Source organism: Aquila chrysaetos, chromosome 5, assembly GCF_900496995.4.
Source record: "Aquila chrysaetos chrysaetos chromosome 5, bAquChr1.4, whole genome shotgun sequence".
Taxonomy (NCBI): Eukaryota; Metazoa; Chordata; class Aves; order Accipitriformes; family Accipitridae; genus Aquila; species Aquila chrysaetos.
Genome location: NC_044008.1, coordinates 39,658,442 through 39,684,569, shown reverse-complemented (window position 1 = coordinate 39,684,569; position 26,128 = coordinate 39,658,442). Strand labels below are relative to the sequence as shown.

The 26,128-nt window shown below is 57.7% G+C and overlaps 2 protein-coding genes across 8 annotated transcripts; one reads left to right on the top strand and one right to left on the bottom strand.

Moving 5' to 3' along the window:
• On the top strand, positions 1 to 16,982 carry STRA6 (signaling receptor and transporter of retinol STRA6). 4 transcript variants are annotated; one of them, XM_030013371.2, is made up of 19 exons: positions 1 to 215; positions 2,571 to 2,666; positions 4,758 to 4,908; positions 7,345 to 7,423; positions 7,859 to 7,944; positions 8,111 to 8,250; positions 8,372 to 8,538; positions 8,689 to 8,814; positions 9,675 to 9,742; positions 9,879 to 9,955; positions 10,705 to 10,766; positions 11,042 to 11,222; positions 12,120 to 12,195; positions 12,267 to 12,400; positions 13,526 to 13,643; positions 13,846 to 13,947; positions 14,772 to 14,935; positions 15,467 to 15,604; positions 15,933 to 16,982. In XM_030013371.2, exons 3-19 carry the CDS (start codon positions 4,784 to 4,786, stop codon positions 16,109 to 16,111), a joined length of 2,022 nt encoding a protein of 673 aa, XP_029869231.1. In that variant the 5' UTR covers positions 1 to 215; positions 2,571 to 2,666; positions 4,758 to 4,783; the 3' UTR covers positions 16,112 to 16,982. The 4 variants fall into 4 exon arrangements, with proteins under 4 accessions (XP_029869231.1, XP_029869229.1, XP_029869232.1 ...); XM_030013369.2 differs by lacking the exon at positions 2,571 to 2,666; XM_030013372.2 differs by lacking the exons at positions 1 to 215; positions 2,571 to 2,666 and adding an exon at positions 2,972 to 3,062.
• ISLR (immunoglobulin superfamily containing leucine rich repeat) lies at positions 16,810 to 23,972 on the bottom strand. 4 transcript variants are annotated; one of them, XM_041123375.1, is made up of 2 exons: positions 23,836 to 23,972; positions 16,810 to 22,366 (listed from the first exon to the last, which is right to left on the bottom strand). In XM_041123375.1, exon 2 carries the CDS (start codon positions 22,354 to 22,356, stop codon positions 21,106 to 21,108), a length of 1,251 nt encoding a protein of 416 aa, XP_040979309.1. In that variant the 5' UTR covers positions 22,357 to 22,366; positions 23,836 to 23,972; the 3' UTR covers positions 16,810 to 21,105. The 4 variants fall into 4 exon arrangements, with proteins under 4 accessions (XP_040979309.1, XP_040979307.1, XP_040979305.1 ...); XM_041123373.1 differs by having other exon boundaries at positions 16,810 to 22,364; positions 23,849 to 23,967; XM_041123371.1 differs by lacking the exon at positions 23,836 to 23,972 and adding an exon at positions 23,615 to 23,828 and having other exon boundaries at positions 16,810 to 22,364.
• Positions 23,973 to 26,128: the final 2,156 nt, after the last annotated feature.

Sequence of the window (26,128 nt, the reverse complement as noted above, 5' to 3'; positions counted from 1 at the left end):
TGGCGATGGAGGGGATAAAGTTCCCTGAGCCACCGCAAGCCTCCGCTCGCTTGCCGGTGCTCTGAACTTTGCCTTTAAGTTTGCATGGCTGCATCCGCGCCAGGCTCCAGCGAGCGGATGCTTTAGACCCCGCTTAGCAAGGCCGTGCTTCTCCCGAGACCCCCGCCAAGCTAAGCCTCCGGGTGCCTTGCAAGGAGGTCGCTGGTTGGAAGAAGGTAACTTTCTTTTGTCTTCTTTCCTCTTTTTTCAACCCCCTTCCTTTCTGTCGTCACTTCTCGCACGCTCGGCGTCGCTGGGGGGAAGCTGGGCTTAATGAACCGATGGAGTTGATCACGCCAGGTTGTAAATGTGAGCTGCCATCTGCAGCCTGTTTGCTTATGGTGGGGCAAATCCTGCTCTGGGGGTGCAGGAACCCCCCCAAAACTCCCAGCTCTGCCCTTAAGCAGGGATTTTGCCTTCCTCTTGGGGCGGGGGGGCTTTTCCTGGGAGATGCTCGCTTCCCATCAGCGTCGCAGGGGCAGAGGTTATGGGGTGCTCTGCCCTGAACCCCCCCCCGCACTGCTTTCCATGCTGGCGGGTGACTTTGTCAGCAGGTTTCGGTGCGATCCTGCAAACTCCTGACTTTTCCCCTTCCCCTGGCTTGCAGGGGGGGCTTTGTGTGCAGCAGGTGCTGCTGCCTTTCCTTTGAAACGAAGTGGGGGGGGTCAGGAGCCTAAAAATAACCTCAAGCAGCCTCTTTGGCTTAAATGTTTAAGCCGCCTTTGCTTTTAAAATGCAAAAGGGGCTTCTTCAGCTTTCTGGTGAGTGTGTTTATGATCTCCGTGGTGGATTTATTATCTGCAGGCTCCAGTTCTGCAGAGGAAAGGCTTTGTGAAGAGCTGGAGAGGCTCCCCGGATCTCCCTGGGGTGGTGGAGGTCGGGTGCGGGAGGGATTTGGGGGAGAAGGGGGGTTGGATCGGATGAGAACCGGCCTCGCCATGTCTCAGCTGGGAGGAAAATGCTGTCAGAGCTGGATGGCTGGGTGGGATGAAAAACTTCCTCCGGAGCTTTCCCTGACCCAGGCAGGGGCTTTCCCAAGGTGATGGGGAGAGCCGTGGGCTGGGGCACAACGAGTTCACCAGCCACTGGGCTTCCTGCATCAGCTCACCAGTGCAATGAGTTTGCTGTTCTCAATCACCTGGGGCTGGGCCTGTCCTGGGGAAAGGGTGGGCAGCGAATTCCCGGAGGTCCCAGCCTCCGGCTGGATGGTCCAGGGTGCCACGTGGGCTCCTTGGCACTTGTGTTTGGGGAACTTGGGGACAGCGTGGGATCTTCACATTGGAAAAAGCTCTGCTTTTCCAGAAGGATGATCAAAGTCTTCAAAAAGCTCTGGGCAAGGGCTGGCTGAGGTATCTTTGGTGCTTGGAGGGCTCCAAAGTCATCAGTGGAGGGAAGGGATGGGGCCCACTGTCCTCTTGCCTTTCCTAGCTGAGCACAAGTGGCTACAAACCAACTTTTCTGATCTCATTTTGGGGCTGGGACACCAAGTTTGGTGGACTTTGGGGCTGAAGTTGGCTGGTTTGGCTTGTGCCGATGTGAGACCAGGATATGCCTCTCTGAGCATCAGCTGAAGCTGCTAAATCCACCTTTGGGAAGGCCATCCTCTTTGATGTCTTCCAAAGCTGTCCCTGTGCCACCTGGCTTTGCAGGGACCAACCCAGCAGCCACCAGTGTGGCTCCTGAATGGCAATTGAATTAGAGGAGATCTCACTTAAACAACTCTTCCCCCCCTCCGCCTCCCTGGCCCAAGGGCTCCCTGAACAATTGTGAAATGAGATCTTTATCATTTTTATTAAAAGCTGTACACAAGGCATCACCATTAGGCTGGATGGGAGGAGGGAAGGGGGGGTAATTCCCTTATGGCTCCCCTCTTCTTCCCTCCACTCCCCTCCCCAGTTTAATTCATAGCGGTGGGATGCAAAAGCTCCCCAGAGAGTGATGGATAGTGGGAAATGAAGAATACGAAGGAGCTTTATTGAACCCATCAATCTCGGGCAAGGCTGCTGCGATCAAAGGCCCAGCCTGTTTCGGCAGAGGTTACGTGGAGGAGCAAAGAGATCAAGTTTCGGGGAAACCCAGGGCACGGAGGGGCTGCAAAACCAGTGAGCTCCTGGCTCGGCCCTGGACCAGAGGAGCCAGCGCCTGCAGAGCAGGGTGGAGAGCGCTGGCCTTGCCCTGGCTGGGGATGCTGATCCTGCTGGGATTTTGGCACACCTGCATCTCCTCTTCTTCTGGGACACCAGCATTTGCAGCCTGAGCAGGAATAAGGGGGTTAACTCTTCCCTGTGCTGTGGTGAGGCTGAAGACCTTCATCGCGTGCTTCTCCCCAGCTGAAATGCCCATCCCCAGCGAGGTACCTCCTCCAGCACAGCACCAGCCCCGTTGGCCAGGGCTGTAAGAGACCCGTTGCGGTCCAGGCTTGGATGTCCCCGTGTCACACCATCACTCGTTCAGCCTTGCGCTGCCACGGCTTGCCTGATGGTGTCCAGCAGATGGGTCAGAGGCTCTGAAGCACCTCCTGATTTTTCCAGACCGTTCCTGACTCGTGACCAAAGCGTTGTCACCTTGCCTGGTGGACCGCAAAAGGAGACCTTCTGCTGGAGCGGGACAGCATCCATCTCCTGAAGGTGAGCGGGCTGGTCTGGAAGACTTGAAGATCACCTGGTGCTGGCACAGTGTTGACCCACCTTGGTCCCATACCCAGCCAGAGACAGGGTCTGGGTGCGCACGATACTCCGAGCAAGGATGTGCTGGAAGGAGCTGACGCACCACCCAGGGAGCTTGTCAGCTTGGTCTTGTGCTCTTGCTGCCCAGCACAGATTCAGGCTGCGGCTTGCCTGGCAGGGGTCCCTGACGGCTCTGTGCACCGTGCCTCTCGCTGAGCCTTTCTCTCCTTTCCTTTCTGCTTTTCTGTGGCCGCCGTGTCCCCAAGTGGTTGCAAATCAGGGCATTGGCAAGGTGGTATCTGCTGGCTCGTTCAGAGGTGGATCATATGGAGTAATGCTACCTGGCTGGGCTGGTGGGTAGGTAGATCTTGCTTTCTGCTGGTTGCCCTTCTTTGGGTCATCCCGCAGGGAGGTGAGAGGGGCACGGGCAATCCCACTGTGGCCTTTGGGGCCGGTCCTTCACCCAAATGCTGCTTGGGGGGAGAAAAAGCATCCCCAGAAGGATGCTGCCCCATGCCAGGGCTGGCAGGGCTCTCCTCATCTGCCTAAACCCCAGCCTCAAATTCCAAGCCCTGCCAAGCCTTTAGTGACCCCACAGGAGGGGAAAGGGTCTTGCGGATGTGTGTGTGCGCTGCCATGAACTTTAAAGGCTCTTCCTACCTTTTTACGGAGCGCTGCATTCCTGGGAGGTGAGGTCAGAGCTGCTTCCTAGTGCAGGCGAAACCAAGAGATGGCTGGAGAGTCGATGCCCTGAAGCTGGGACGTGCGCTGGGTGGGTCAAGGATGGGGTCTGGGGGTCGTCCGAGTTGGATGCTGGGGTGGGAGCACCTGCTTTCTAGCTGAGTTTTGGTTCTCTGGGAAGGGAGGTGAAGGTCCCAGGTCTCACGTCCAGACCTAGAGGCAGCTCACAGCGGGGACCCAAAATCTGGCTGGGGACGTGATATCCAGCGGAGCATCAGGCCATGGGGCAGCGTGGCCATGGTGGCGAGTCTTGTCAAGTCTGGACTTGTCTGTCCAGAGACGCAGCTGCCTGCAGGGCCGCAGCCCCGATTTGGGGAATCTCTTTGAAGCTGGCGTGCTATATCCGACGTTGGTCCCTGGTGAACACCAGCTGTACAAACAGCAGCCTGGAGCAAAGCTGCTGGTTCAGTCATCCATCTCCTACTCGTCCCCTCGGAGCCACCGAGCAGCCCGGGGGGGGTTTGGTGACGTCCCCGAGCTGTGGGATGAGGTGTCCCCAGGTCCTGGGCTGGTTTCTGGGGCTTGGAGGCTGCGGTGAGTGTCACTGCCTGGCACGTGGGGATGTCTTTGGGCGCTGCCTTTCTGATAGCAATGGTGGAGGAGGCACGTCGCAGCTTGTGCAATGTAGCTCTGGGACAGCAGCAGAGGGTGTGGGGCTGCCTGGGCCAAAGTCATCAAAAAATAATGGGGAGAAGGAGAGATGAGAGCTTGTTGGGTCTGGCACGGTGACAAACCTTTCTTCCTTTTCATTGCTACGAAGGGAGAGGGGCTGCGGTTTCTTCCCGGGGCTGGGGGAGGCTGGATGCTGTGTGGGGAATCTGGTGGCACAGAGGGACGTTGGGGACATGGGTCACAGGGTCCCCAGCCGCGGTGAGATCTCGTCCCCGCTTTGCCAGCCAGCCTGTGCCGCTGAGCCCAAAACTTGACCCTTGCACTGGTTTTCGAGTCGTTGGCGTAAAAACTGTTAAACAACCCAAACAAAGGCTCCGAGTCTATCAGCATCCCGCGGCGGGCAGGGAGCGGCTGGGGGACGATTAGGTGTGCCCTGAGCACTCGGGTTGTGCAGCCGGGGTGGGGGGGGTGGTTTGTCCCTTCTTCCTCCCTCCAAATCTAGATAAAAGCTGGATCCTTGGAGGTACAGCTGGATTTTGAAAGCTCCTGGTCACCCCCTGGCTGTGGGAGCGACCCGAGAAGATAAAAACCTCTTGGCTCAGTGCCTCCATCCCAGTATTTCCAAGAGCCTAGGAGGACCCACCTTGGGAAAGCCTGGTTGCTTTCTGCCTCTGGCTGCCTCTCACCATCTTTCTCCAGCCCACGGAGGGAGGAAGGAGCCAGTCATGGCAGCCAACGGCTCCGGCGGGATGCACGATGCTTTGTTGGACAACGGCTTTGCCGGTACCGACGAACTCGTTTCTGACTGGTACATCTACGAAACCATGGAGCCGGCCGTGCCACAGGATGAGTAAGTGTCCAGCCCCACTGGTGGGTGCCACGTGTCCCCCATCTCTGCTGGGGTCACCTTGGGCAACTGCTAGCCTCCTGCCCGGCTGCTCTATCCCCTTTCTGTAGAGCAGTGTTCCTTGAGCAGCAAAGCCAGGATTTATTCCTGGGTGAGCGGGAGGTGATTAAAAAGGCTTATTTTGCCCCCCTAAAAATGCTTTATTTCTTTAGGATGCTTCTGACAAGAGCTAGGAGTAATCCTGCAGCAGGCATGTCTGCTAGTTACACTCTATTTTACTCAACCTTCTCCAAAATACAAAGTCAAGTGCATGGTGTTAACCTGCTGCCCTGACCCCTCTGAAGCCCCCAGAGCCTTTGCTGGCCTAGAGAGGACTGCTCTGCCTCCATACTTCTGGGTTTGAAGATGTCCTCATGCCACAGCCTTGCAACTCGGTCCCCTGCCTTAATCCCCCCCCCCGCTCCCCGCAAGCAGCTGTGCAGATTTTGGCTGGGGGTGAAGAGAGTTGGCAGCACACCCCGATCTACTGGCAGGGATGCTCGGCCGGGTCCCTGCGCGGCATGGTGACCCTGAACGGGTCTCTTACTTGCAAAATAGGGCTGAGCATCCCTGGGCTTGCATGGATGTCTTTCCCCCCCACCCCCAAACTGGTGTATCAGTGGGTCTTGTAAAGCCTATTCCCTCTCCATCTGTGATGATCCGCTCTTTAAACCTGAGCATACTCCCAAGAGCAGTGCTGTGTTTGCCCCGGGAATGGGACCCCAGGGCCCAACCTCGCAGCAAGGACCCAGCGCTTCGTGCCCTCCTAGCCGAGTGCCCTTCCCAAGGACAAGAGAAGTGCTAGTGGGAGGGGAAACTGAGGCGTGGAGCAGCGGCGCAATTTATCCAAGATGTCCCACAAGGTTCGAAGCTGGGCGTTCCAAGGCCCATCTATCAGCATCGATTGTCCCTTTGTTGACTTAGTCCTCTGCGGGTGGGTTTTATGCCGCTCAGTTGACTGATACCTAATCCTGAGGGCAAGCAGGAGGAGATCCCAGCAGCGACCAGCCCAAAGGGTTCCTCCTTGTCCTTAATCTTCTGCGTTGCAAAACAGCCTTTGAAATCTCCTCGCCCGGCCCCTTTTTCGCCAGATGAAGCCCCCCCTGCATGACCCACACCTCTGCTAGAAACCTTTGGGGTATTTTCTGGGTGCCTTCCTTTGCAGTAAAGCCATGGTCAGTGAAGGGATGGAGGCAGCACCGGGGGGTTTGCCCATCTGATGGCTCCTGGATGCTCTAGATAGAGATGCTGAAGCCCTGGTGATACCAAAAAGGGCTTTGGTATCCCTGTGCTCTCAATCTTGTGGATGGGTGGCCCTGGATTTCTGGAGCCAGGGTATTTTTGGACAGCAGGAATTTTCTGGTCTAGCCGAGCCCAGCTGTTGGCAGAGGGAAAAAAAAAAAAGGCAGAAATCAGAGCTTTGGTAATGGCAGCTAGTCCTATAAAGCCTTTTCTGGCAGCTCGGTGACAGCCTCAGACATATGATGCCCGAGAAATCCTAATTTCACTATCGGACCCTTTCTTGCAGCCTTGCTTATGGGAGCTCTGCAGCTGGTCTCCCATCTCTACCCACCCCACCGGCGTTGCAGTGGTTTGGGAGGGCACGAGGGCTTGTGTGGGTTCCCCCCACCGTGAATTATGGGGCTCAGGGGGTTCAGCTCCCTGGCACAGGGATTTGCTGCCCAGCGTTGCGTGAAGGTGGCTGGGCAAGATCACGCCTGGCCTTGGGGAGAGGAGAAGGGCTGCGGCAAAGCAGAGATTAAGGGATGTAATGGAGGCCAGAGAGCGAATAAATAAAGCAAAGCTCGGCACGTCTGCTCGGCCGGCCTTGGCCGGCTGGGGGATGCGGCTCTGGGACCCTGTCCCACCTGCACCAGCCCCAGGCACCCATCACCTCCACCATCCCCTTAGCTCTGGGGCTGGTCCCTCTCCCATGGGAAAGGCATCGAAACACCCTACGAGGGGTGGCATTTAATAAGTGCAGTGCCTTAAGCAGCAAGAGGAACTGCTGCTTTGTAGGCTGCATCCCTTGAAAGACAAAGAAGAACAGATACGGGTGTAAAAGAGGTAAAGGGGGGCTTCATCCTTCCTTGCTGACCTCCTGTTCAGCCTTGGCATCCCCGTACGTGCAGGGAGGTTTCCCGGTCCCTGTGGGGATCAGCTCAGGGCCACTTCCCTGTGTTATCTCTCTCACTTGCTCATAAAGTCATCTCGTGAGGGTGACTTCACCCCTGGTTGTTGATGGCTGTGTAACCCAGCTCTTCAGAGGTTTGCCCCTTCTCAGCATTGGACCGAAATCTCCGTTGCCGCCTTGTACGTCGACATTACCCCAGCATCTTTGCTTTGCCCTTTTGGGACTAAATACATGCATGATATTTCCCCCCCCGGCCTTCTTTCTAGCGTGTTTTCCAGTGGAATCCCAGACTGCAACCCCACCGTTTCTCCCAGACTGTATCACATCTGCATGGCACCAGTCTCCGTAAGTACCTGCCAAGTCCTGCATGGTGAGTTATCTGCCCCGACGTCGTATTTGCTGTCCCCAGCTCGGGTCGTGCCCGTCTACTCCCAAATAGCAGGCCTGGGCTCTTCAGCTTGAGCTGGAGTGAGATTCGAGCTGGGATGCTCTAACAAGGGACTCGCACATCTCCAGACTCTGTTTCATGCCTGTAGTCAATGGAAGGCCTTGACTGATTTTTATTTTTCCCAGCGTGGTCCCTCTGAGGCGCTCGGAGCCTGTAACTCATCAGAGCAGGTTGAAGCGCCTGTCCCTGCTTCAACCATGGCTGGATTTAGGGTGTTGGGTGGAGATGGTGTCCCCGTGGAGGCTTCCATCGCGTGGCAGCATGTCTGAGCCCCCCACCCAGACCCCCCCCCCCCCATGTATTTATTGCTCCCTCGATTGGGTTTCTGGCAGCTGGCTGTGCTCGTGGGCTTGTCCTTGCTGGTGAAACGCAGGCGTCTCCACTGGAGCTGCTGGAATGGCGTCCCGGGACTGCTCAGGTACCCTGGCATTGCGTCCCGGTCCCCAGGGTCCCTGTCACCCCGCAGCCAAGCGGGTGGAGGGATGCTGAGGTGCAGCATGGGATAAACCAGCTCTGGGGCAGAGGATGGTGGGGACAGGGTGCCCCTGATCTGGTGTCAGGCTCATTCGTTCCTTGGCTCGCAGCCCAGCCAACTTTCTGGAGGAGGAAGGCAACCGAGGGCTGGTGGCTGCGGTGTTCGGCATCCTGTTCTCCTCCCTGTGCGTGTTGGTCTTGGACAGGGACCCTCTGCCGCTCATCGCCCACTCCTCCCAGAGCACCCGGGGTAAGGCGAGCGGTCCGTGGGCACCACGCTCCTCCGGCCTGTTCACCCTGGTCCATACTGAGAGCGCTGCCTTCTCTTGCCTGTTTTGCCCTCCCTCCTCTCTACCCATCATCCCAACTAGAGTACTGGAAGATCCTGGCTTTGCTCTACTACCCTGCCTTCTACTACCCCCTGATCGCCTGCGCCACGGTCCGGCACAGGGTCAGCTACCTCGTGGGCTGCCTGCTCTCCTGGTGCCATTGTGTGGTCCACATCTGGCAGAAGGTGGATTGTCCCCAGTCACCGAAGGTACGTGTCCCACCTCCTGGGGAAGGAGCAGGGAGGCTGGTGTGGCCCAGGGTTGGAGGTGGCTTTCTCATCACCTCCCTGAAGTGACATTAAGGTGTCACCTGCCCAGGCCAGGGTGGTGTGGCCCGTGACATCTCTGCTTCTCCCCAGATATACAGGTACTACTCCACGCTCTCTTACATCCCCATCATCCTCTGCCTTGTGCTCTTAAGCCTTTGGTATCCGGCTCTGCTCATCAGGAGCTTCACCGGGCAGGAGGAGACCTTGGATAAGGAGGTAATGAAGATCCACGGGGTGACTCAGGGGATGGTAGCATGGGAGAACCCCTCGATGGACCTGCATGCTTTCAGGAGCTCTCCTGCCCTGCAGCCCATCTTTCTGCCTTGGGGACCGGGAGAACTGGGGTTCTCCCAGAGCACGTGTTCCTCACTTTGTTCCAGCACCGGGACCTGCCTCCCCTCCATCCCTCTGACGGCACGGGTTGTGGCTCTATTTATCTCACTGGGTTTGAAGAGGGAGTGAAAAATCCATCTTTGGAGTAAACTCCTTAGCAGAAGAGGCTTAAGGCATCAATGCATCCCGTTCAGGCCGGGACTGGGGTTGCCTTGTTTTCCCGGCAGGCTGGATAATCCCCAGCCCTTTGGGAAATGCCAGGGCTTTGTTGGGAAGAGAGGAGGAAAAACCTACTTCAAAAAAAAAAAAAAAAAAAGCAGTCAGCCCCAGTGTGGACTGAAGTGACCCCCAGGTGCTTGCTGGGAGCTGGCTGATGGGAATGCGGGGTTTCAGCTGTCCTACCGGTGTGCCTGGTTTTGGGCTGCTTTGTCGATGGGAATGTGGCAGATTTATTTCCACCTTGGCAGTGCCAGCAGATTTGCTGCCAGCATCGCTCCAACGTGTTTGTTATCCAAAGGAGGGCTGGGAGTCCATCACCCGCATCCCCTCCGGAGGGTGCCACGGGGCATCGTGCTAGTGATGGGTGGGTGACTAGGGGTAGCAGAGCAAGGAGATGGCTGCTGGGTGGGATGCAGATGCTCTGTTGAGAGCCCCCCCAAAAGGCAGAGTCACCTCTCCCTGCCCCGTGTGCCTGAGCTTATCCCTTTGCTCAAATCGGGCAACTTACTGCTGCTTTCCTTAAGGTTACCGGGCAAGGTTATTACAAGAAGTACCTAAAGGCTGTCCTGTCCAAACACCCTCGGAAGGGGAGGTAAGGACAACACCTTTTCCGTAGCTCTGCCTGATCAGCGAGTGTCCGTGCCAGCCCTGCCCGCTGCCCGCAACGGGGGCGGAGAGGGTCCCCGCTCCCGAGGGACCTGCTTTTCACCCTCTCCTCCTTCCTCCAGCTCCACGAAGATAGAAGAGAACCTCCTGTCAAGGGTCCAGACGTATTTACGCTCCTACATCTACGTTCCGGAGGAAGGTAAGCTGCGGGCAGGCACGGGCTGTGCTCTTGGCTGCAGCAGCGGCTCGGCAAACAGGCTGTCTTCCCCCTCCCCGGGGAGAGCAAATGCCTTTCTTGGCTCCTTCCCCAAAGCATCTGCGCCGCGGCAGCTGCCGCCCGCCGCACGTGCGACGCCTCGGCTTTGCGCAAACTGTTGCGGTTTGGGGTGGGGGAGCCGGACGCCCACCCGTGGGGGCATGGGTGGGCTGGGGCAGCGAGGTTCAGGCATGGGTTGAGCTGATATTGCAGCCTGATGCTCGATAAGGCTATGATAAGGGAATAAAAGCTACGACAAGGGGGAAAAAAATCCCTAACGACCCAGGAATGGGGAACTACACCTTGCCCCCTCTGCCCGTGGCAGAAGCAGGGGCTGTCGCGGGAGGTGGCACCCCGAGGGACACGGCTCCGCACGCAGCAGGCGCCCAGCTGCTGGGACTCGGCGCTGCGGGCGCACGAGGTTTCAGGGGCTTGCGGGAAGGGAGGATCGACAGGGAAGAAACTCATCCAGCCGAAGTACAGAGAAACCGCTCCCAGCTATACATCCTTGCGGGATTTCCCTGGGGAAATCCCAATTAATGTTTGACCCCCCCCCCTCCCCGTTCCAGTGCTCTCCCTCGGGTGTTTGCTTTGGCCGCTGGGTTGGGTGGACCTGCAGCCTGCTCCACGCTTTCCCCGTGATCCTGTGTCCCAGCTCCTCTCCGATACACCTCTCCGATTCTGCCTTACAGGTTTCCGGATCCCGCTGAAGCTCGTCCTGTCCATAACCACGGCCGTGCTTGCTGTCTACCAGGTGATGCTCGTGGTTAAACGCCAAGCAGACCCCCCCTCCCCGCCTTCTTGGCTGTGTCCTCTGGAGGCAGAGGAGCCCAGAGGTCATTGCCGCGCCACAATTTTGGCTACGGGGCTGGCATTAGCGTGCCTCGAGGTATTACCATCCCTTGGCTGAGCTGCAGCGACCGGCCGTGTGCTTCCAGGGCTCAGCCAGCCTTAAGTCTTTAAGCTAAGGCGACGGCTCAGCAGTGGGATGCCGTGACCCGGGGCTCACGTGGCACCACTCCCTCACAGGTCGCTCTGCTGCTTCTGGTAGCCGTCGTCCCCACCATCCAGATTGTGCGGGCGGGAATGACAAAGGACATCGTGATATTGTTGGTCCAGTTTGGCTTGGTGCCCTCGGAGAGCCCGGCTGTCCCGGGTGACATGGAGAAGGAGCTCAACACCGTCAAGTACTACCTGTGGTCACTGGAAGGTGGGTTCCTAGCCAGGTCCTGCCCCCGTAGGTGACTTTTGAGGATTTGGGAACTTATCAGAGAGATTTCTAACCCAGAGGATGGTCCAGGAAACTGGTTGGTGACGAGGCACCTTCCGGGGGGGGGCTTAAAAACCAGCTGCTGAAGCCGCAGCCATGCAGACATGAAAGGAGGCTGTGTGAGCCTGGGGCCGTGCCAGGCATCTCTGAGCAGCCGCCGTGTGCCAAGACGGCGAGGCAGGGAGAGCCGGCAGCGCCGTGCTGCAGATGCTGCCCTTCGGCTGCGGGCTTTGATATGTGCTGGAATCGAGCAGATGGCCCCCGGCCCCCTGGCTAATTGAAAGCCCTGCATGGGGGGGGGGATGACAGGGGTGCCCCCCTCCCTCCATGGCACTACCTTGGGGTACCACCAACCTGGGGGGGGGGCTTTTTATGGCTTTTTCTGAGTCACCGAGACCCTCATCCTCTTTGTCTTCGTGACATCTCCATCCCTCCGCCCAGACCTCCTTTCCCCCTCCCAGCATTCCCTTTCCTAAGAGCATCTTCCTAGGCTCTCTCCGTCGCACTGCCTGCTTTTCATGGCTTGCTCAATGATTTTTTTTTTCCAGCGCTGAGCTGGCCCAAGTACTTGTATTTCCCCTGGCTGCTTGTCTTTCCCCTTCCCTTTCGCTGTCTGATCAGCTCATGCCCACCTGGGAGATGGAGATCCCTGTATCGCAAAGGGGGTAGAGAGGGAAACTGAGGCACGGCGCCCTGCTGGGCGGTACATCCATGCAGCCCCATAACTCAGCCCCCCGCACTGCTCCTGAGATACATTTATTTTATTTTTTAATAAAATCCTGTTGCTGGGGCTGGCCGCAGCCCTGACCCAGCCGTCTCCCCCCGACTCCTCCACAGTCTGCTACATCTGCTCACTGGTGCTGTGCTGCCTGCTGACCTGCGCCATGCTCCTGAGGACGCTGGTGATGCACAGGTATGGGTGTCCTCGCTCCTCTGGCCTTGAGCTCGTCACCGAGCCGGGATGCAGCTGGTCTCTCTCCCCAGGAACAACCTGAAGGCGCTCTACCAAGGGGCCGTGCTGGACGTTTTCTACAAAGCCCATATCCTTCGCCCATCCCGACAAGCCATCGTCTGCTGGATGAGCTTCGCCGCCTTCCAGACCGCTTTTGCCTGCCTGGGTAAAGGGTGTTGGAGGGGGCGGGTGGGTGGTGGACCTCCACTTTGCACAGCCTACCCTGGATTTAAGCATCTCTTCCCCCTTTCTTGCCCCGTTTTGCAAAGGGATGGCTGCAAGGCTTTTGTTCCTCTTTCCCCTAACGCAATCTGTCCTTCTGCGGGAAGGGCCGTGCTGAACACCAAATGGTCGGGCAGGAAAAAAAAAAAAGCGGGGGGGGGGGGGGGGAAACTGATGACTCTTTTTGGCTCAAAGCCAAATATTTTGATTTGAGAAGCTATCGCAGCACCTCGTGGAAAGGACTGTCTGTCTCCTCCTCCGGTCCGGGTCTTCGCATCCCGGGTACGCATCTTTCCCAGCACAGCCCAGGTCTCCCTGACTGGGAGGGCTGGCCCGCTGGAGGTGACTCTGAGCAGCGTCTGGGGTGACGCATGTGCAACACCTGACCATATCGGCACGCCGAAGCTACGCGGGAGAGTCAAGCTGAAGGTCTGGGAGGGGTGATGGAAGGACAGGGAGGGACCGCTGGGTCTCTTGGTGACCACCCCTTGGGAAAGCAGAGCTATTTCGCAGGCAGGTTGTTAGTGTGGAGGTAGGAGCTGGGGAGCACCCCAGGAGCTTCTTGCACCCCTTTGCCAGCAAGGAGCAGCTTTCCTTTGGCCGCCCAGTACTCGGTGCATCCGTGGCAGAGCTGGCTGCATCTCTACTGTGCTGCCGTGAATCTACCTCCTGCTTAAAAACCTGGATTTTCAAGTCATTAAAGCAAAGCAGCGGAGGTGAAGCACAAGCTCAAGCACAAGGAACTGCAGCCGCTGCTGATCTCGGTGTGATTTATGATTAGAAATCAGAGCTCAGGCTGATTTTTATGATGAGGCATCATAGTTGCAGCCCCAAGTGATGACTCTCCTCGGCGGGGATAATGTGGGGAGCGATAAGAAAGGCTGAACTTGTAATTAAATCCTGTGCGGAGCATTGTGTTTGGAGCGGGGGAGGCAGGTAAGGATCTGGCAGGCTTTTTATGGGATTAAAATGAAAGATATGCTCGGCAACAAGGGGAACCGAAGCAAGAACAAGAACCACTTCTCCATCCTCCCCCGCCATGGTTTCTTCCCCTGTGTCTCCCTCCCAGGTCTCCTCATCCAGCAAGTGATTTTCTTCATCTGCTCGGTGGGCTTTACTTTCCTCTTCATCATCCCGCTCCAGTCCGGCACAAACACGTACCTCTTCAAAATCATTCAGAACATGTGGTGAGCGCTTGCAGCCCTTGGGGAGGGATGGAAGACCCAAGTGCGTGCCATGTCCATGGCCACAGTGTGTTTTGGGGTATTCTGTCAAGGGGAGGCTCTATCTTGGGCTCTTTCAACTTTGCTGGAGGTTTCTACTGCCCGGGATGGTGTCTCATGCTTGGGACCCTCCTGGCGTCCAACCTGCCTCTTCCCTCCCACCCAGGCCCTTCTGGTTGACCCTGGTTGTTGCTGTCATTGTGCAAAATTTGGCAGCTCACTACCAATTCCTGGAGCAGCATCCCCTTCGCAAGGAGCTCACCAACAGGTATGGGGATGTGGGGTGCCTTTGGGGCAGAGCCGACCCTCCTGAAGTCGAGGAGCCTGGGACTGTGTTGGGTTTACACATGCCCCTGATGTGTGGCATCCTCTGTGTCATGAGCTCAAGGGGGAAAGCCTGTGGGTTTGAGGGGTTTAAGTAGCTCCGTGCTCCCAGGGAGGTTTCTTTAGGTGCTTTAGAGGGCCATGGTCTGTTTACAGCCTTGATTTCAGTGGGGTGAAGCTGGTGAGGTCTGTGCCTTGCTCCACCACCCCTGTTGGCAAGCCCCAGAGGAAACCCAGATCTCTCAGGATCGGCTGGACTGGTTCAGATGCTGCCAGTGGATGTGGTCCCTCACTCACACGTGGTGTCACTGCCTAAGCTGTACGCTGAAGACCAGGGTGACAGACAGATCTATGTGTCCTGCTCTGTCCAGCCAAGGCACTTCCACCACCTCCATCACTTGCCTGGCATCACAGGGAGGCTGCTGTAGGCTCTTCTGACCTCCACAGGACCTGGTGTCCTCCATCCCAAACCGCCAGGCTTATGCTTTGACTGGTTTCTAAGTCTTTGAGGAGAAACGGAGACCCTATGTATGCTGGAGGCGAAGCTTTGAAGCCCTGACGGTGCACCTGGCTGTCTCCTCCCTGAGAGCCTTGAAGGGTGTTTGCTTCTCTCCATGGGACGGAGACACCTCAAATGGGGACTGTGTCTGCCAAGGAGGGAGGGAAGGGTGGGAGGCTTATTTTGGCAGGAGGTTTCTCTGGCAGGGAAGGGCCGTGCTTCCCATCCCATAGTGTTTGTGTTCCTTATTCCTCCTCCTCCACCCACAGGCGAGCTCTCTACATAGTCACCTACCTGCTCTTCCCCATCAATGTCCTGGTGGGTGTCCTGGCCGGGGTGTGGAGGATGGTCATTTCTGGCCTTTATAACGCTGTCCACTTCTCCCAGCTGGACATCAGCCTGCTGAACCGCAGCGTGGAGAACTTCGACCCAGGTAGGGCACGGAGGGTGTCCCTCTGCGGGACCTCTGTGAACGTGGGGGCCCTTCTCCCACCCCCGAGCTCCTGGGGGACATGGCCTGGGGCTCGTCCATCACCTGGAGCTGCCAGGACTGAGGGTGGCTTCAAACCACCTGCATTCAGAAACGGATAGGTGGGACAACTGGAGCAAGCGACTTCTCCTGATGCTCGCTGGGTCCTGCTTTTCCATCCACCCCCAAGGGCGGGTGATGCCCTTCTGGGGTCCCCTGGGCTTCACCAGTGACCAGACCCTGTTCCCACGGGCAGCTGACCCTCATCTCTCCCACACTAAAGGCAGCAGTGAGGGGACTTCAGCCCTTCCTCTGCTTTTCCCGCTGGGATTTTGGGAGCGGAGCTCATCCCCAACTCTGAAGGCAGAGCAGCTCTGGAGGGGGAGAGATGGAGCCTGGCAAATAACCCTCCCCTTTGCTCCAGGGCAGGAGGGAGGGGGGAACCATGAAGTCTGGCCCCACCACACGCATTTACTGTGGGCTGTGTTCCCCCAGGCTACCACGCTTACTGCCACTATCTGAAAATCGAGGTCAGCCAGTCCCACCCGGTGATGAAAGCTTTTTGCTTGCTGCTCCTCCAGCTAGCCAAGCCGGAGGGGCCACCGGGGCTCCAGGCCAGCAACGTGGAAGAAGGTGAGACCTTCCCACTGCCATCCGGGCCATTGCTGTGGGGTGGCATTGGGGTCTCCTCTGTGGATTTGCCACTCCTCTAGAGATGCTGGTGGTGCCTTGGGGTAAAGAGACTGTGAGGGTTGTGGCTTTGGTGCCCTCTCCCTTTTTATGCCACCTCTGCTTGGTATGCGATCATCTCCATCCCAGGAGCTGCTCCTGTGCCTCTGTCTGTGCCAGGGCAGGATGGGGCTCCTCTGCTTTTGCCCCAGGGTGTAGATGGCATCTGGGCAGCCCCAGCGAGGGGGAGCTGGGACTGAAATCCTTTCCCCCCGCTCCCATCTCCTTTCAGGCATCCAGCTGATGCAGCCCAAGAAGGCACCTCCGAGCAGAGCCAGGTTCAAGCAGAGCCGAGCCCGCTGGTGGCTGGCCTACACGCTCCTCAAGAACCCCTCGCTGACTGCTTGCCGGAAAACCGCCCTCTCCGACCCCACAGCCAACGGCACCCAGCTCAGCCCCCCCAAGCCCTGACCTCCAGAGAAGCCCCCCACCTCTATCCGCCTCCCGCGCACGCTCCCGTCCCATCCCGTCCCTGTCTCCTGTTGACTCTCCTCCCGTACTGGCAGGAGTTTTGGGCACCTCTTGCCCATCTCCAGCCTCTGGTCCCTCTTCAGCGGTGACGGGGGCTGGTTTTTAGCTCTAGGTCTATGCTGAGCCACTACCAAGGTCCAGAGGTGAAGGCAAATGGGTTACCTTCAAACCTGCCCTGAACGGAGAGGGGTTGATGATCCAAGCGAAACCCTTCAGGCATCTCAGAAACATCTTAGGAATCACTCCTGCAATGAGCCCCCCAGTTCTCAAGAGTTGCCTTTCTGACATGTGGCAAGGCAGGCACAAGCCCCCAGCACCAGGGCAGTAACGAAAGAGGGAGAAGGTGTGTGTTTGTGTGTGTGGAGGGATCCTCAACCAGACTGAGCATGAGGAACTACCTGCATCTCAACGTGGTCTCCCTGTGGAGAAGGTCCCCACTACCAGCCCCATCCCCAGCTTCTCCCTTTCAGGTCTGATCCTGGCTCCCCTTGGGCACTATACCTAACCCTGGGACTTTTTTTTTTTTTTTTTTTTTTTTTTTTTCCTCTACCCCACAGTTTTATGAAGGCTAAAATCCCTGTCTGCTCTGGCTCTGGGCTGTGAGGTTGCAGAGCTGTTTGTTTTCTGCTCCCCATAACTCTCATCCCCCTGGTGCCTCTTGCTGCCACCCCCTGTTTTGTTTAAAGCCAGCGGTTCCCCAGGGCTGGTGACCCTCCGAGTGAGCTGAGCTTGAATCCATAGAAAGCAGTTTTATACCTCACTTGGACGTGCCGAGTCGGGGAAGGTTAATAAATCACATACCTCATTCCTACGTTCGGGGTGTGCTTGGTCTCTTGGCCGTTCCCAAATAAGCCAGACCTGGCAGGAGGGACATGAGGACCACCATAGCCATATCTCTGAGTGATGGTTGGGACTGACTTTGCTTTGACCATGTGGAGCAGAGGCTTTGCAGTAGGTCTGCTTGACCTGGACATGACGGGACCAAATCTGTGATCCCCCTCCCCACCTTAGCGAAATGTTAATGCAAAGCTGATCAATTTGCTTTCCCATCAAACCATTTGGCCCCTGAACCACAGCTCCCACAAAGGATGGGAACTGAAACGAGACATTTTGTGGCTAAAGCACCAAAGGTAAGTGTCCAATGTGTTGCCGGAACACCTCTTCCCATGACGTGTCCCTTGAAAGTCCTGCCTTTGTGGGCTGGAAGGATGCCTGGCGTCAGCCCGCTGTTGCGGGCAGCGAGGAGGGCTCTTGGTAAGTTGTACTGGTGGCTCTTTACTCTTCCATCTCAATACCAACTCAACCACCTCAGCCTTGCTAAAGCAGGTGCCTTTGAGACTTTGCAGCCCACCCTGCACGGAGCAGGGCTGCTGGGCTATCTCCTTTGCTCGATGGGGTTTGAGCCCTTCGCCCCAGGGATCTCCTTGGAGGAGAGCAGACCTGCTCTTCACAGGCTTTCAAGCACCCCATGCCCTCTTGCTGGGGTGCTTGCAGCACAATCCGTGTGGTTTGGGGTGAGTGAGGCTGAGCCCTGTGCTTTGGGGTTTGCCTGGAGTGTCCTGACGTCTCCCTACAACATTGAAGCTTCCCGGGTGGGAGCCATCCCTTTCCCCAGGAGCCTGCCCCCCTCCTTTTCTATCCCAGTGAAGAAAGGGGGGGGGGTCCCTGCCTTCAACTTCTGCCTGTTTGTGCTGCCCCAACAGCCACCCGCTGTGCTTGGATGCTCAAAACCCTGTCGCATCCACTGTCCACTAATCAAATACGATTAACAGCACTGTCTTAATCGTATTTGATTACTGTCTGGCACATAGTACAATGTCATCTAACTGGGTGACAGCGGTGGCACCGGAGGCAGATCTGGGTCGTTTTCTTTTTAAGACAGCAGGAGCCCAAGGTGTAATTTCTGCTGCTTTCCCCACTCTGGGCTTTGCGGTGTGCGTGCTTGGGTTTGCACGTCTGAGCGTGGGAGAGATGCGGCGCTGGTGGGTGCTGGATGTCCTGCGTGTATCGTGTAAAGGGATGCCCTAAAGCAAAGGCTGCGCCTTTCCCTTGCAGCCCATCCCAACCCATCTCCAGCCTCCCAGGCGCTGGGGCTTTGAAGGCAGCCTTGGTAATCCCTAAAATCTTTGGCAGCTCTGGGCCACGGGTGGAGCTGGATTTCAGCATCTGTTTACGCAGCCCTGCCCGAGGCTTCCTGGAGATGTCTTGGCAGGCGGCAGGCTGGGGCCGAGGTGAGACATGACAGCCCTGGGAGGAAGATGGGAGGTGGCTTCATTGCTTTGCTTGTTTTCTTTCCCTTCTTTGACATAAGCAGGGTGCCCTGGGGGTGAACCGAGCTGCTCTTCTTCATGGTGGCTTCTCACCTCTTCTCTAAACCCCCACCATCAGTATGGCCATGGGATAGCTCTGTCCCTGCCCCCCCGCAGTCCTCTCCACCCAACCCCTGAACCCATCAATGGTGAGGCGGTTCAGGGAGCCCTTAATGAAAAAATTGCCTGTGAATGGAAAATCAGGTCTGGGTTGTGCTGTGGCTTTGCAAGTGTGTGAGGGACAGAGAGGAGCTGACAGGGGTTGTGGCATCCCAGCCTTGCAGCAGCTGGTGGCCGCGGTGGGTCAGGATGGCGATGCCAAGTGCGCTATCACCTGCAGCATCCAACCCAGGAACCACGTGGCAGGGTGCCCTTTCTGTTATGAATGAGCGATGCTTAATATGGCTAATAACTTGGTGTAAAAGCTATGAGTAAACTCGGTGAACGTGGAGGAATTCACCTTTCTGGCAACAAAACACCAAAGCTGGGGGGGAGCAGCAGCTCTGCGAGGTGGGCAGAGACTTTCAGGCATGGCTTAGGGCTGCTGGGAGCTTAAATCTTATTGTTTACCCTTATCCTAGGCTCCAAATCCTGTTCCCAGCTGAGTTTGTAGGAATAAGCTCCTGTACCGCCCCTATTCCCAGGCAGGGAAGGGAGGACCCCAGCTGGGATAAAATTCATGTTAAAAGCTGTATCCTACAAAATGAAACCAAAACTCTCATTGGGGCCGTGATGTTTTTCATCCTTTCTGCCTGTAATGGGAAAAATATGTGCCTGCCTGTTAGCAGCAAAGGCCGTTCGTGCGAGGAGCTGCTGTTTCTAGGCTGGTTCTGCCTCGGGACCCCCGCGGAGACCTCGGCGCCATACCCGGACAGTGTTGGTGTTGGCATACGGCAGCTCCTCGACTGCCCCTTTCCTTGCCCTGTGAGCTGGGTGGACATTGAATTGTGGGGTTGGAGAGCTTGTGTGGAGGCTTGAGGCTCCGGGACAGCTGCTTTTCAGCTAATTTTGGCATTGCTGCCTTCCCCTGCCCGCTGCAAGCAGCGATGGGGGGAGTTTTGGGTAACCTATAAACGCATCCTCCCTCCAGGGTCATCGTGGGGGGATGCTACAGCACTGGAAGGGCTTTGGGGGAACCGGGGCCGAAAGGTTGTTCCCCTTGACCAAAGAGGATTGGTGATGAGCTGTGGTACCCCAGATGCTGTTGGGTCTGGGGTGTTTTGGGGGTGCACAGAGGCAGCATGCACTGGCTTGTTTAAAAAAAAAAAAAAAAAAAAAAAGGTATTTATTGCTGTCCGTACAGTTTTGGTTATAAGGCGAGGGTGGCTGCAGGGGTCTGTCCGGCTCCTGCAGGCGAGCGCTGGCAGAAGGCACGAGAGCTGGACCGCCCGTGCCTCGGGGTCGGGGAGATGGGGATGCTCAGCCCCCTGCCATGAGACAAGGGGTTCCCCAGCACCCTGGGGCAGCCGGGTATGGTCCATATGTCCCGTGTGGGAATGCTAAAGCACTTAAAGAGCATGTTTATGGCTTATAGGTCAGCTCAGCTTCTCTCTCTGTCATCTGGGTTTTCCCAATCTTTCTTCCTCCTGCTCCATCATGCAGCCCCCACTCACTTTCCCATCAGAGGAGCGCTGGGAAATTATTTTGGTCTCTTTGAGCTCAATCCCACCCTGCTGGGGTTGGAGCCAGAGCAGGGCAGCTCGGTGGGTCCAGCCCACCCGAGCGTTTTGGACTGCAGGCTTCAGCAGTGAAAGGGAAGGGGGGGGGGGCAGGGCGCAGAAATCAGCTGCATTACATCTGGGAGAGGTACTGAGGGTAGCAGGGCCTGATCCTGCAATATGCAGGGAGGGTGCAGGCACCATGGGTGCTCCCAGCACCTAGCCAGCAGGAGCCTTTTGTGCTCCTGCAGGGATAAAGCCTATGGAAAAGCTTCTCCTGCTCCACAAAAGTGGCCTGATCCAAGCCTGTGGCACCATCCAACGTGTCCTACCGCACCCATCCTGCTTACAAAGCACCATCATATCTCTGTCCCCCAGAGCCACGTGCCCTGGGAACCCATGCCCAGGCTATTCCCCCACTCTCAGACTGATCCTGGTGCTTCCCGTGAGGTTGGTGGTAGGAAGGATGGGCCTGGCCAAGGGCCTGGGTGCTTGTCATGGTGGGGATGTCATCTTTGGTGCTGCTGGACCAATGCGATCCTCTTTGTGAGAGATCCCCCTCCCTGGGCACAGCTTGCTGCTGCGGGTGGAGGAGGCCTTACAGTGGTGGGCTCTGGGGATGGGTGATGGTCACCCTGTTGAGGGTGGACTTTAATCCTACAGCCGCACTTTGGTCTCAGGAGGGAGATAAGTCAGGACGTGGCAAATTTGGACGCCTAGAAAGTGGCAGCACGGTGAGGATCTGCTCTGCATCACCTGAGCTTGTTTGAAGCTCTCAACTAATGGAGCCCAGCCCTGACCCCATCTAAGAAGGGGTTGATCTACCAGCCCTGGGCCTGAGCCTTGGCCCCCTTTGACTCCTGACCACCCACAGTTCCCAGAAGCTCAGCAAAGGCATGGCACTACGTGAAGATAAATGCTACAGAAAGAGGGGGAACCCCCGAGGCACCGTTTCCTTCTCCCCCCTTTAACAGCAGAGCGCGATGCCCAAAGCCAGCAGGAGGGTCCCCAGGCAGACCCGGGGCACCGCTCCTCCAGCTCTGCTCTTCGACTCCCTCGGCATGTGGTAAACAATCACCAGCTTTTCTCCAGCACCGGAGGGATCCATTTCATCCCCCTTGTAGCAGCTCTGACCCCCGAGGTGGCTGGCTTGGGGGTCATCTCGGAGCAGGTCTTCAGCTGGATTCTCCGACCCAGCCAAGGCCACGTTGACCGAGACATCCCGCGTGCCCACGTCATTGACAGCGAGGCAGGTGTAGATGCCTTCGTTCTCCTTGCTGAAGTTGGGGATGGCCATGGTGCCGTTCTTGAAGACCAGGAAGCGCTCTTGGCTTTGCTTGACGCTTCCATCCCGTGCTACGTTGGGCCCGTTGATCTCAATGCGGTGGCTGGAGGTCTGGATCTTCCACCTGATCTCTGGTGGAGGGCTGCCCGCCACGCTGCAGTGCAGCGTCAGGGTGAGGCCATCGTACATGACGGTGTTGTCCAGGTTGGAGAGGTAGGTGAGCTGCACGGAGGGGGCAATGCAGTGGTGGTCAGGGATGTCCGTCACCGCCCTGCCCTTCAACCTGCCGGGAGCCACACACAGGGTAGACCCCCCCTTGGTGATGGAGACGGAGGTGTTCTCGGTCCACTTCTTCAGCCAGAAGACCTTGCAGGAGCAGTTGAAGGGGTTGTTGAAGATCTGCAGCTGGGACAGGGAGGGCAGGTTGTCAAAGGTGCCCTCGGCCAAGGTGGTCAACTCGTTGTCGTTGAGCCAGAGGGAGCGCAGGTCCTTCAAGGCACGGAAAGCATCCCGGGGCAGCCCGGCCAGGCGGTTGTTGTTCATCTTCAGGATCTGCAGACCGCTGAGGTTACGCAGGTCCTGCCAGGGGAAATCCGCAATCTTGTTGTGGCTCAGGTCCAGGTTCTTCAGGTGCACCAACAAGGCGAAAGCCCCCGGTTCCACCACCCCGATCTGGTTGTAGCCCAACCACAGCGACTGCACTTCGGGAACCTCAGCGAAGGAGCCTTGCCCCAACCAGCCAATCCTGTTGGCCGACAAGGTGAGGATGGTCACGTTGGAGGACAACCCCTCGGGTACCTCCTGGAGGTCCTTGTAGGCACACTCGGCCAACAGCCGCCCGTTCTTCTTGGTGGAGCAGGAGCAGGCGCTGGGACAGGCCAGGCAGGGCCCCAGGAGCGCAGCCAGCCCCAGGCAACAGAGCAGGGGCCTCATCCTTCCTTCTGGGAACAGAGATGGGGGGGAATGAACGGGACGGGTCTAGCCGAGATGGGGATCTGCTTTTTCTCACCAAACACTAACAGGAAGCAGCAGAAAAGCGAAGCGTCCGTGTGATTAACCCCAGCACTTCAGCTGGAACTGGCTGTTTGAAATATTTCCTAATCTGAAGAAAGCATTTCCTTGCCAAGAGCAGAGCCTTTGACTACCTCATGTGAGCGGGCAACTTCCCCTAAACCCTTTCCATCCTCCACTAGAAAATGCCTCTTTTTGATCTTTGATGAAATACCCCCCCCTCGGGATGCTGCTCCCTCAGGTTTGGGGATGAAAAGTGGGAGCTGGGGGTTTAGGGTTCACCCTGCTGAGGCTGGAATTGGGAGAAACAGAGCAACCACAGCTCTTTCACAACCAGCCTTCCTCTAAACTATCAAGTTGTTGAGATTTTCAGCATGCTTTCAAGCCTCAAACCAACCCCCCATCTCCACATTTTTCCATGTCATGGAAAAACCCAGCTTCTCGAGTGCTTTTTCTCAGCAAGAGAGTGTGGGGTCCCTGGCTGCTGGAAGTCTTTAGAGCAAAATATTTCTGAGCTAACTCCTTACTCCCCTTCTTCTTGCCTTGTGCGTGCTCGGTTCCTGGCGTCTGCAAGCTGTGTCCCACCAGGGAAGAGGTTAACTGCGGCTCTGCGAGGAGCTGGCAGCGAGACCCCTTTGTCTCTGCCTTGTAGGCAAGTTTTGCTGCTCCTTCCAGTCCCCAACCCTGTCATTTAGGGCAGGAGGGGGGAGACATTTTATTGGCTATAGAGAGGCTGAATTAAGACCTGCTCAACAACTGGGGGGGGGGGGGCAAAAGGGGGTCTGTCCTGCAGGGATAGACCACCCCAGGGCTGGGGTTCAAGGGATAGGGAAGGAGCCCCGAGGGCTCTGGGGGTGATGGAGGAGCTGGGGGGGGGGGGGGGGGGGTGTCCACTTGGCCGATGCATTTAAAGTCCCTGGCTGGTGTAATTTTGGGGTTCCCCATATCCGTCCCAGCCCAACCTCCCCAGCGAGGTGTCGGTCCCAGCTTGCCGGGGCAGAATCCCCAGCACCTCCACCGAAGCGCTGCGGGCTGCAGGGGGAGCAGGGCTTGGGGGGGGGGGGGGGGGGGGGGCACGGGGTGGTGATGCCGGGGGGGGGTTCCCGAGCCGCTTGAGCTCCCGGAGCAGCCCTCCCCTCCCTAGCATCCCCCCCCAGCATCCCCCCGGGGCCGCCGTTACCTCTCCCCGCCGCCTCTCCCGCTGCCGGGCGGCCGGGGCGGGCCGAGGCAGCCCGGGGGCGGTGGGAGCAGGGCCGGCACGTCGCATACCAGAGCCGTGAATAACCACCCAGCCCTCCCTTCTTCCCTCCCTTTCCCGGGCCGGCCAGCCCGCTCTCCCCACGGCCACGGCTCTCCCCGGTCCCGTTCCCCCCCTCCACCACCATTCCCGGCCCCCCCCCCTTAGCCACTTCACCGGCAGCTTCGAGGTGGATGGAGCCCGGTCGCCTTCGCTCCTCTGGAATAGGGGAAAACGGTATAGCCGGTTCCCCCGGCCCTCGTCGGGCTTCTCCTCCCCTCCCCGTCCCCCGGGGCCCTTTTGTTTTCCATGGCACCGACCCATTCCCGCTGTCGGAAAACCCTTCCTCCGCCCGCCCGCCCCCCCCCCCGAGGCTGCTGCCGGAGCCCAACCGCGCCCGCTTTCCCCCCCCCTAGAGCCATCTCCTCTGCCCTGTGATAAACTGCTGATAAAAAGCTTTTAAAAGTAGATCGTGGGGCATTCGTCCCGCAGCCGTCATCTTCCAGCCTGGCAGGACCACTCGGGTAGAGATGGGCATCCAGGACCGGGATGCTGAGCGGTTTCTTGCTCCCTGCCCTCCCCTACTCATCCACTGGCCAAACTGGAGCATCACTGGGAGGAAATCCGCCTGCTGCGGGGCTGGGGTTGGAGCAACGCGATGCGAAGTGCCCTCAGCGTGGAAGGACCGAGGTGTCTGCAGAGGTGTAAGGACCTCCATCCCGGAGCAAGCCAGACCCTCTTTGGAAAAGGCCCTGAGGAAGAGGAAGGTGGAGCAGGGGGGGAGCTGGAGTCCCCCCGGGAGAGCTTCAGCTCCATCTATCCCGACCACAGCTCCCTGTCTTCACACTTGTGCTGACGCAGCCGTCGCTGAGGCCAGGCTGTGAACAGGCTTGGGGTTAAAAATAGTGCCGTGCAAAGGAGAAGGGGATGATTTTGAATCTAGAGCAGTTCATCAGGCGGGCTCGCAGCGTGGCTGCTGCAGGATGCGCTGGGTGAGCTATGGATTTTGTCCAGGGGGGTCAGGACCTGCTTTGCAAGGTGTTTGCGGGGGCTCTCACTGCCCCTCTTGGCTGTGACGCTCTCACGGACAGGGCCAGCACGGGGGTTGCTTTCTGACCCCCCGTGGGTTGATATCGGTGGTGGCCCTCACCCCGGAGCAGAGCAGGCTGACGTCTGGCTGGAGGAGGATGGTTCCTCAGCCCCCCATGCTGCGAAGCAGGTCTCGGACATCTTCAGAGCCCATCGGGAAGGGTTCGGGGGCTCTGACTCGGTGGAGAACGCAGAGCAGGGGTGACTGCAGAGCCTAATTCTGCCCACTCGCACTCACGGAGCAGACGAAAAATGTTGCTCTGATCACTTTTACGGGGACCCCAGACTCCATCTGTGACACTGCCGAGGCACAACCCCTTCAGCGGGTGAGGGCTGTAGTGCTGCTGGTGACGGTAGCGCAGGGGCCACGGCGATACTCTTTTCCCTTGATTTTTTTTATTTGGGATAAGAGATAACTTGGGGATGGGGCGGGGAGGTGGGGAAAGCTTCTTTAGTCTGGGGCTGTCCTGGGCAAAGGGTGCCAGACGCCTTCCAACAGCTTAGGTGACAGCATAAGCGTGTGACAGCCTGGGCTGCGTGGGCACGAGCTTGTCACCATCACGCGTGGGCACGTCCCACTCACCTCCCCCCCGGGCTGGTGGCAGGCTCTGCAGAAGGGTTAATGCCTTAGGAGGGGCTGAGCCATCCTACCGGGATGCTTTAACCCTTTCCAGGAGAAGCCCTTTCCAGCCCCCCCCCCGGACACGGAGGGGGTGGGAGGGTGCAGAGCTCCATCCCTGAGCTCCTCTTGTGCCTTTGGGCACCGGGTGCTAATTAGTGCCCTCCTGAAAAGGAGCAAATCTCAGCGTAATCCAGCATCGGTAGGTAGCTCATCACGATGAGATTCCCTGTAGATACGTTAGGCGGGGAAATCTATTACTCTCTAATTAAACGGAGGCAGAAATGATTGTTCTTTTTCTATTCCTTCTATGTTTCTAAGCATGAAACTCAATTATAAGTGTATCCGCTGAAGGGGATTTGTCTACAAGGGGGAGTCTCTGCTTGGCACGGGGTTTTAAAAGCTGGAGCAAACACCTGGGCTGCTGCAGAGCAGCCTCAAATTCCCAGGATTTAGGGGATTTGGGTGGGCAGCCCCCTGCCCGCCGTCTCTTTGCTTGCTGACCTGCTTTGTCTGTCTCCCCCACGCTCCCTGCCGCAGGAGAAAGATGCAGAGGCCGGACTTAAAATAGAAAGCCGTCCTCTGGAGGATGGAGAAACGAGTGTTTGCTTGGGAGGGCTCTGCTGGGATGCGGAGGCTGCGTTTGGGGAGGGTGAGGGGTTTCAGTGGGGCCTCAGGGGCCACCCATGGGTGCTGGTGAGTGGGTGACCATCCCTACATGACTGCGGGACGCCGCCTCTCAGGCAGGG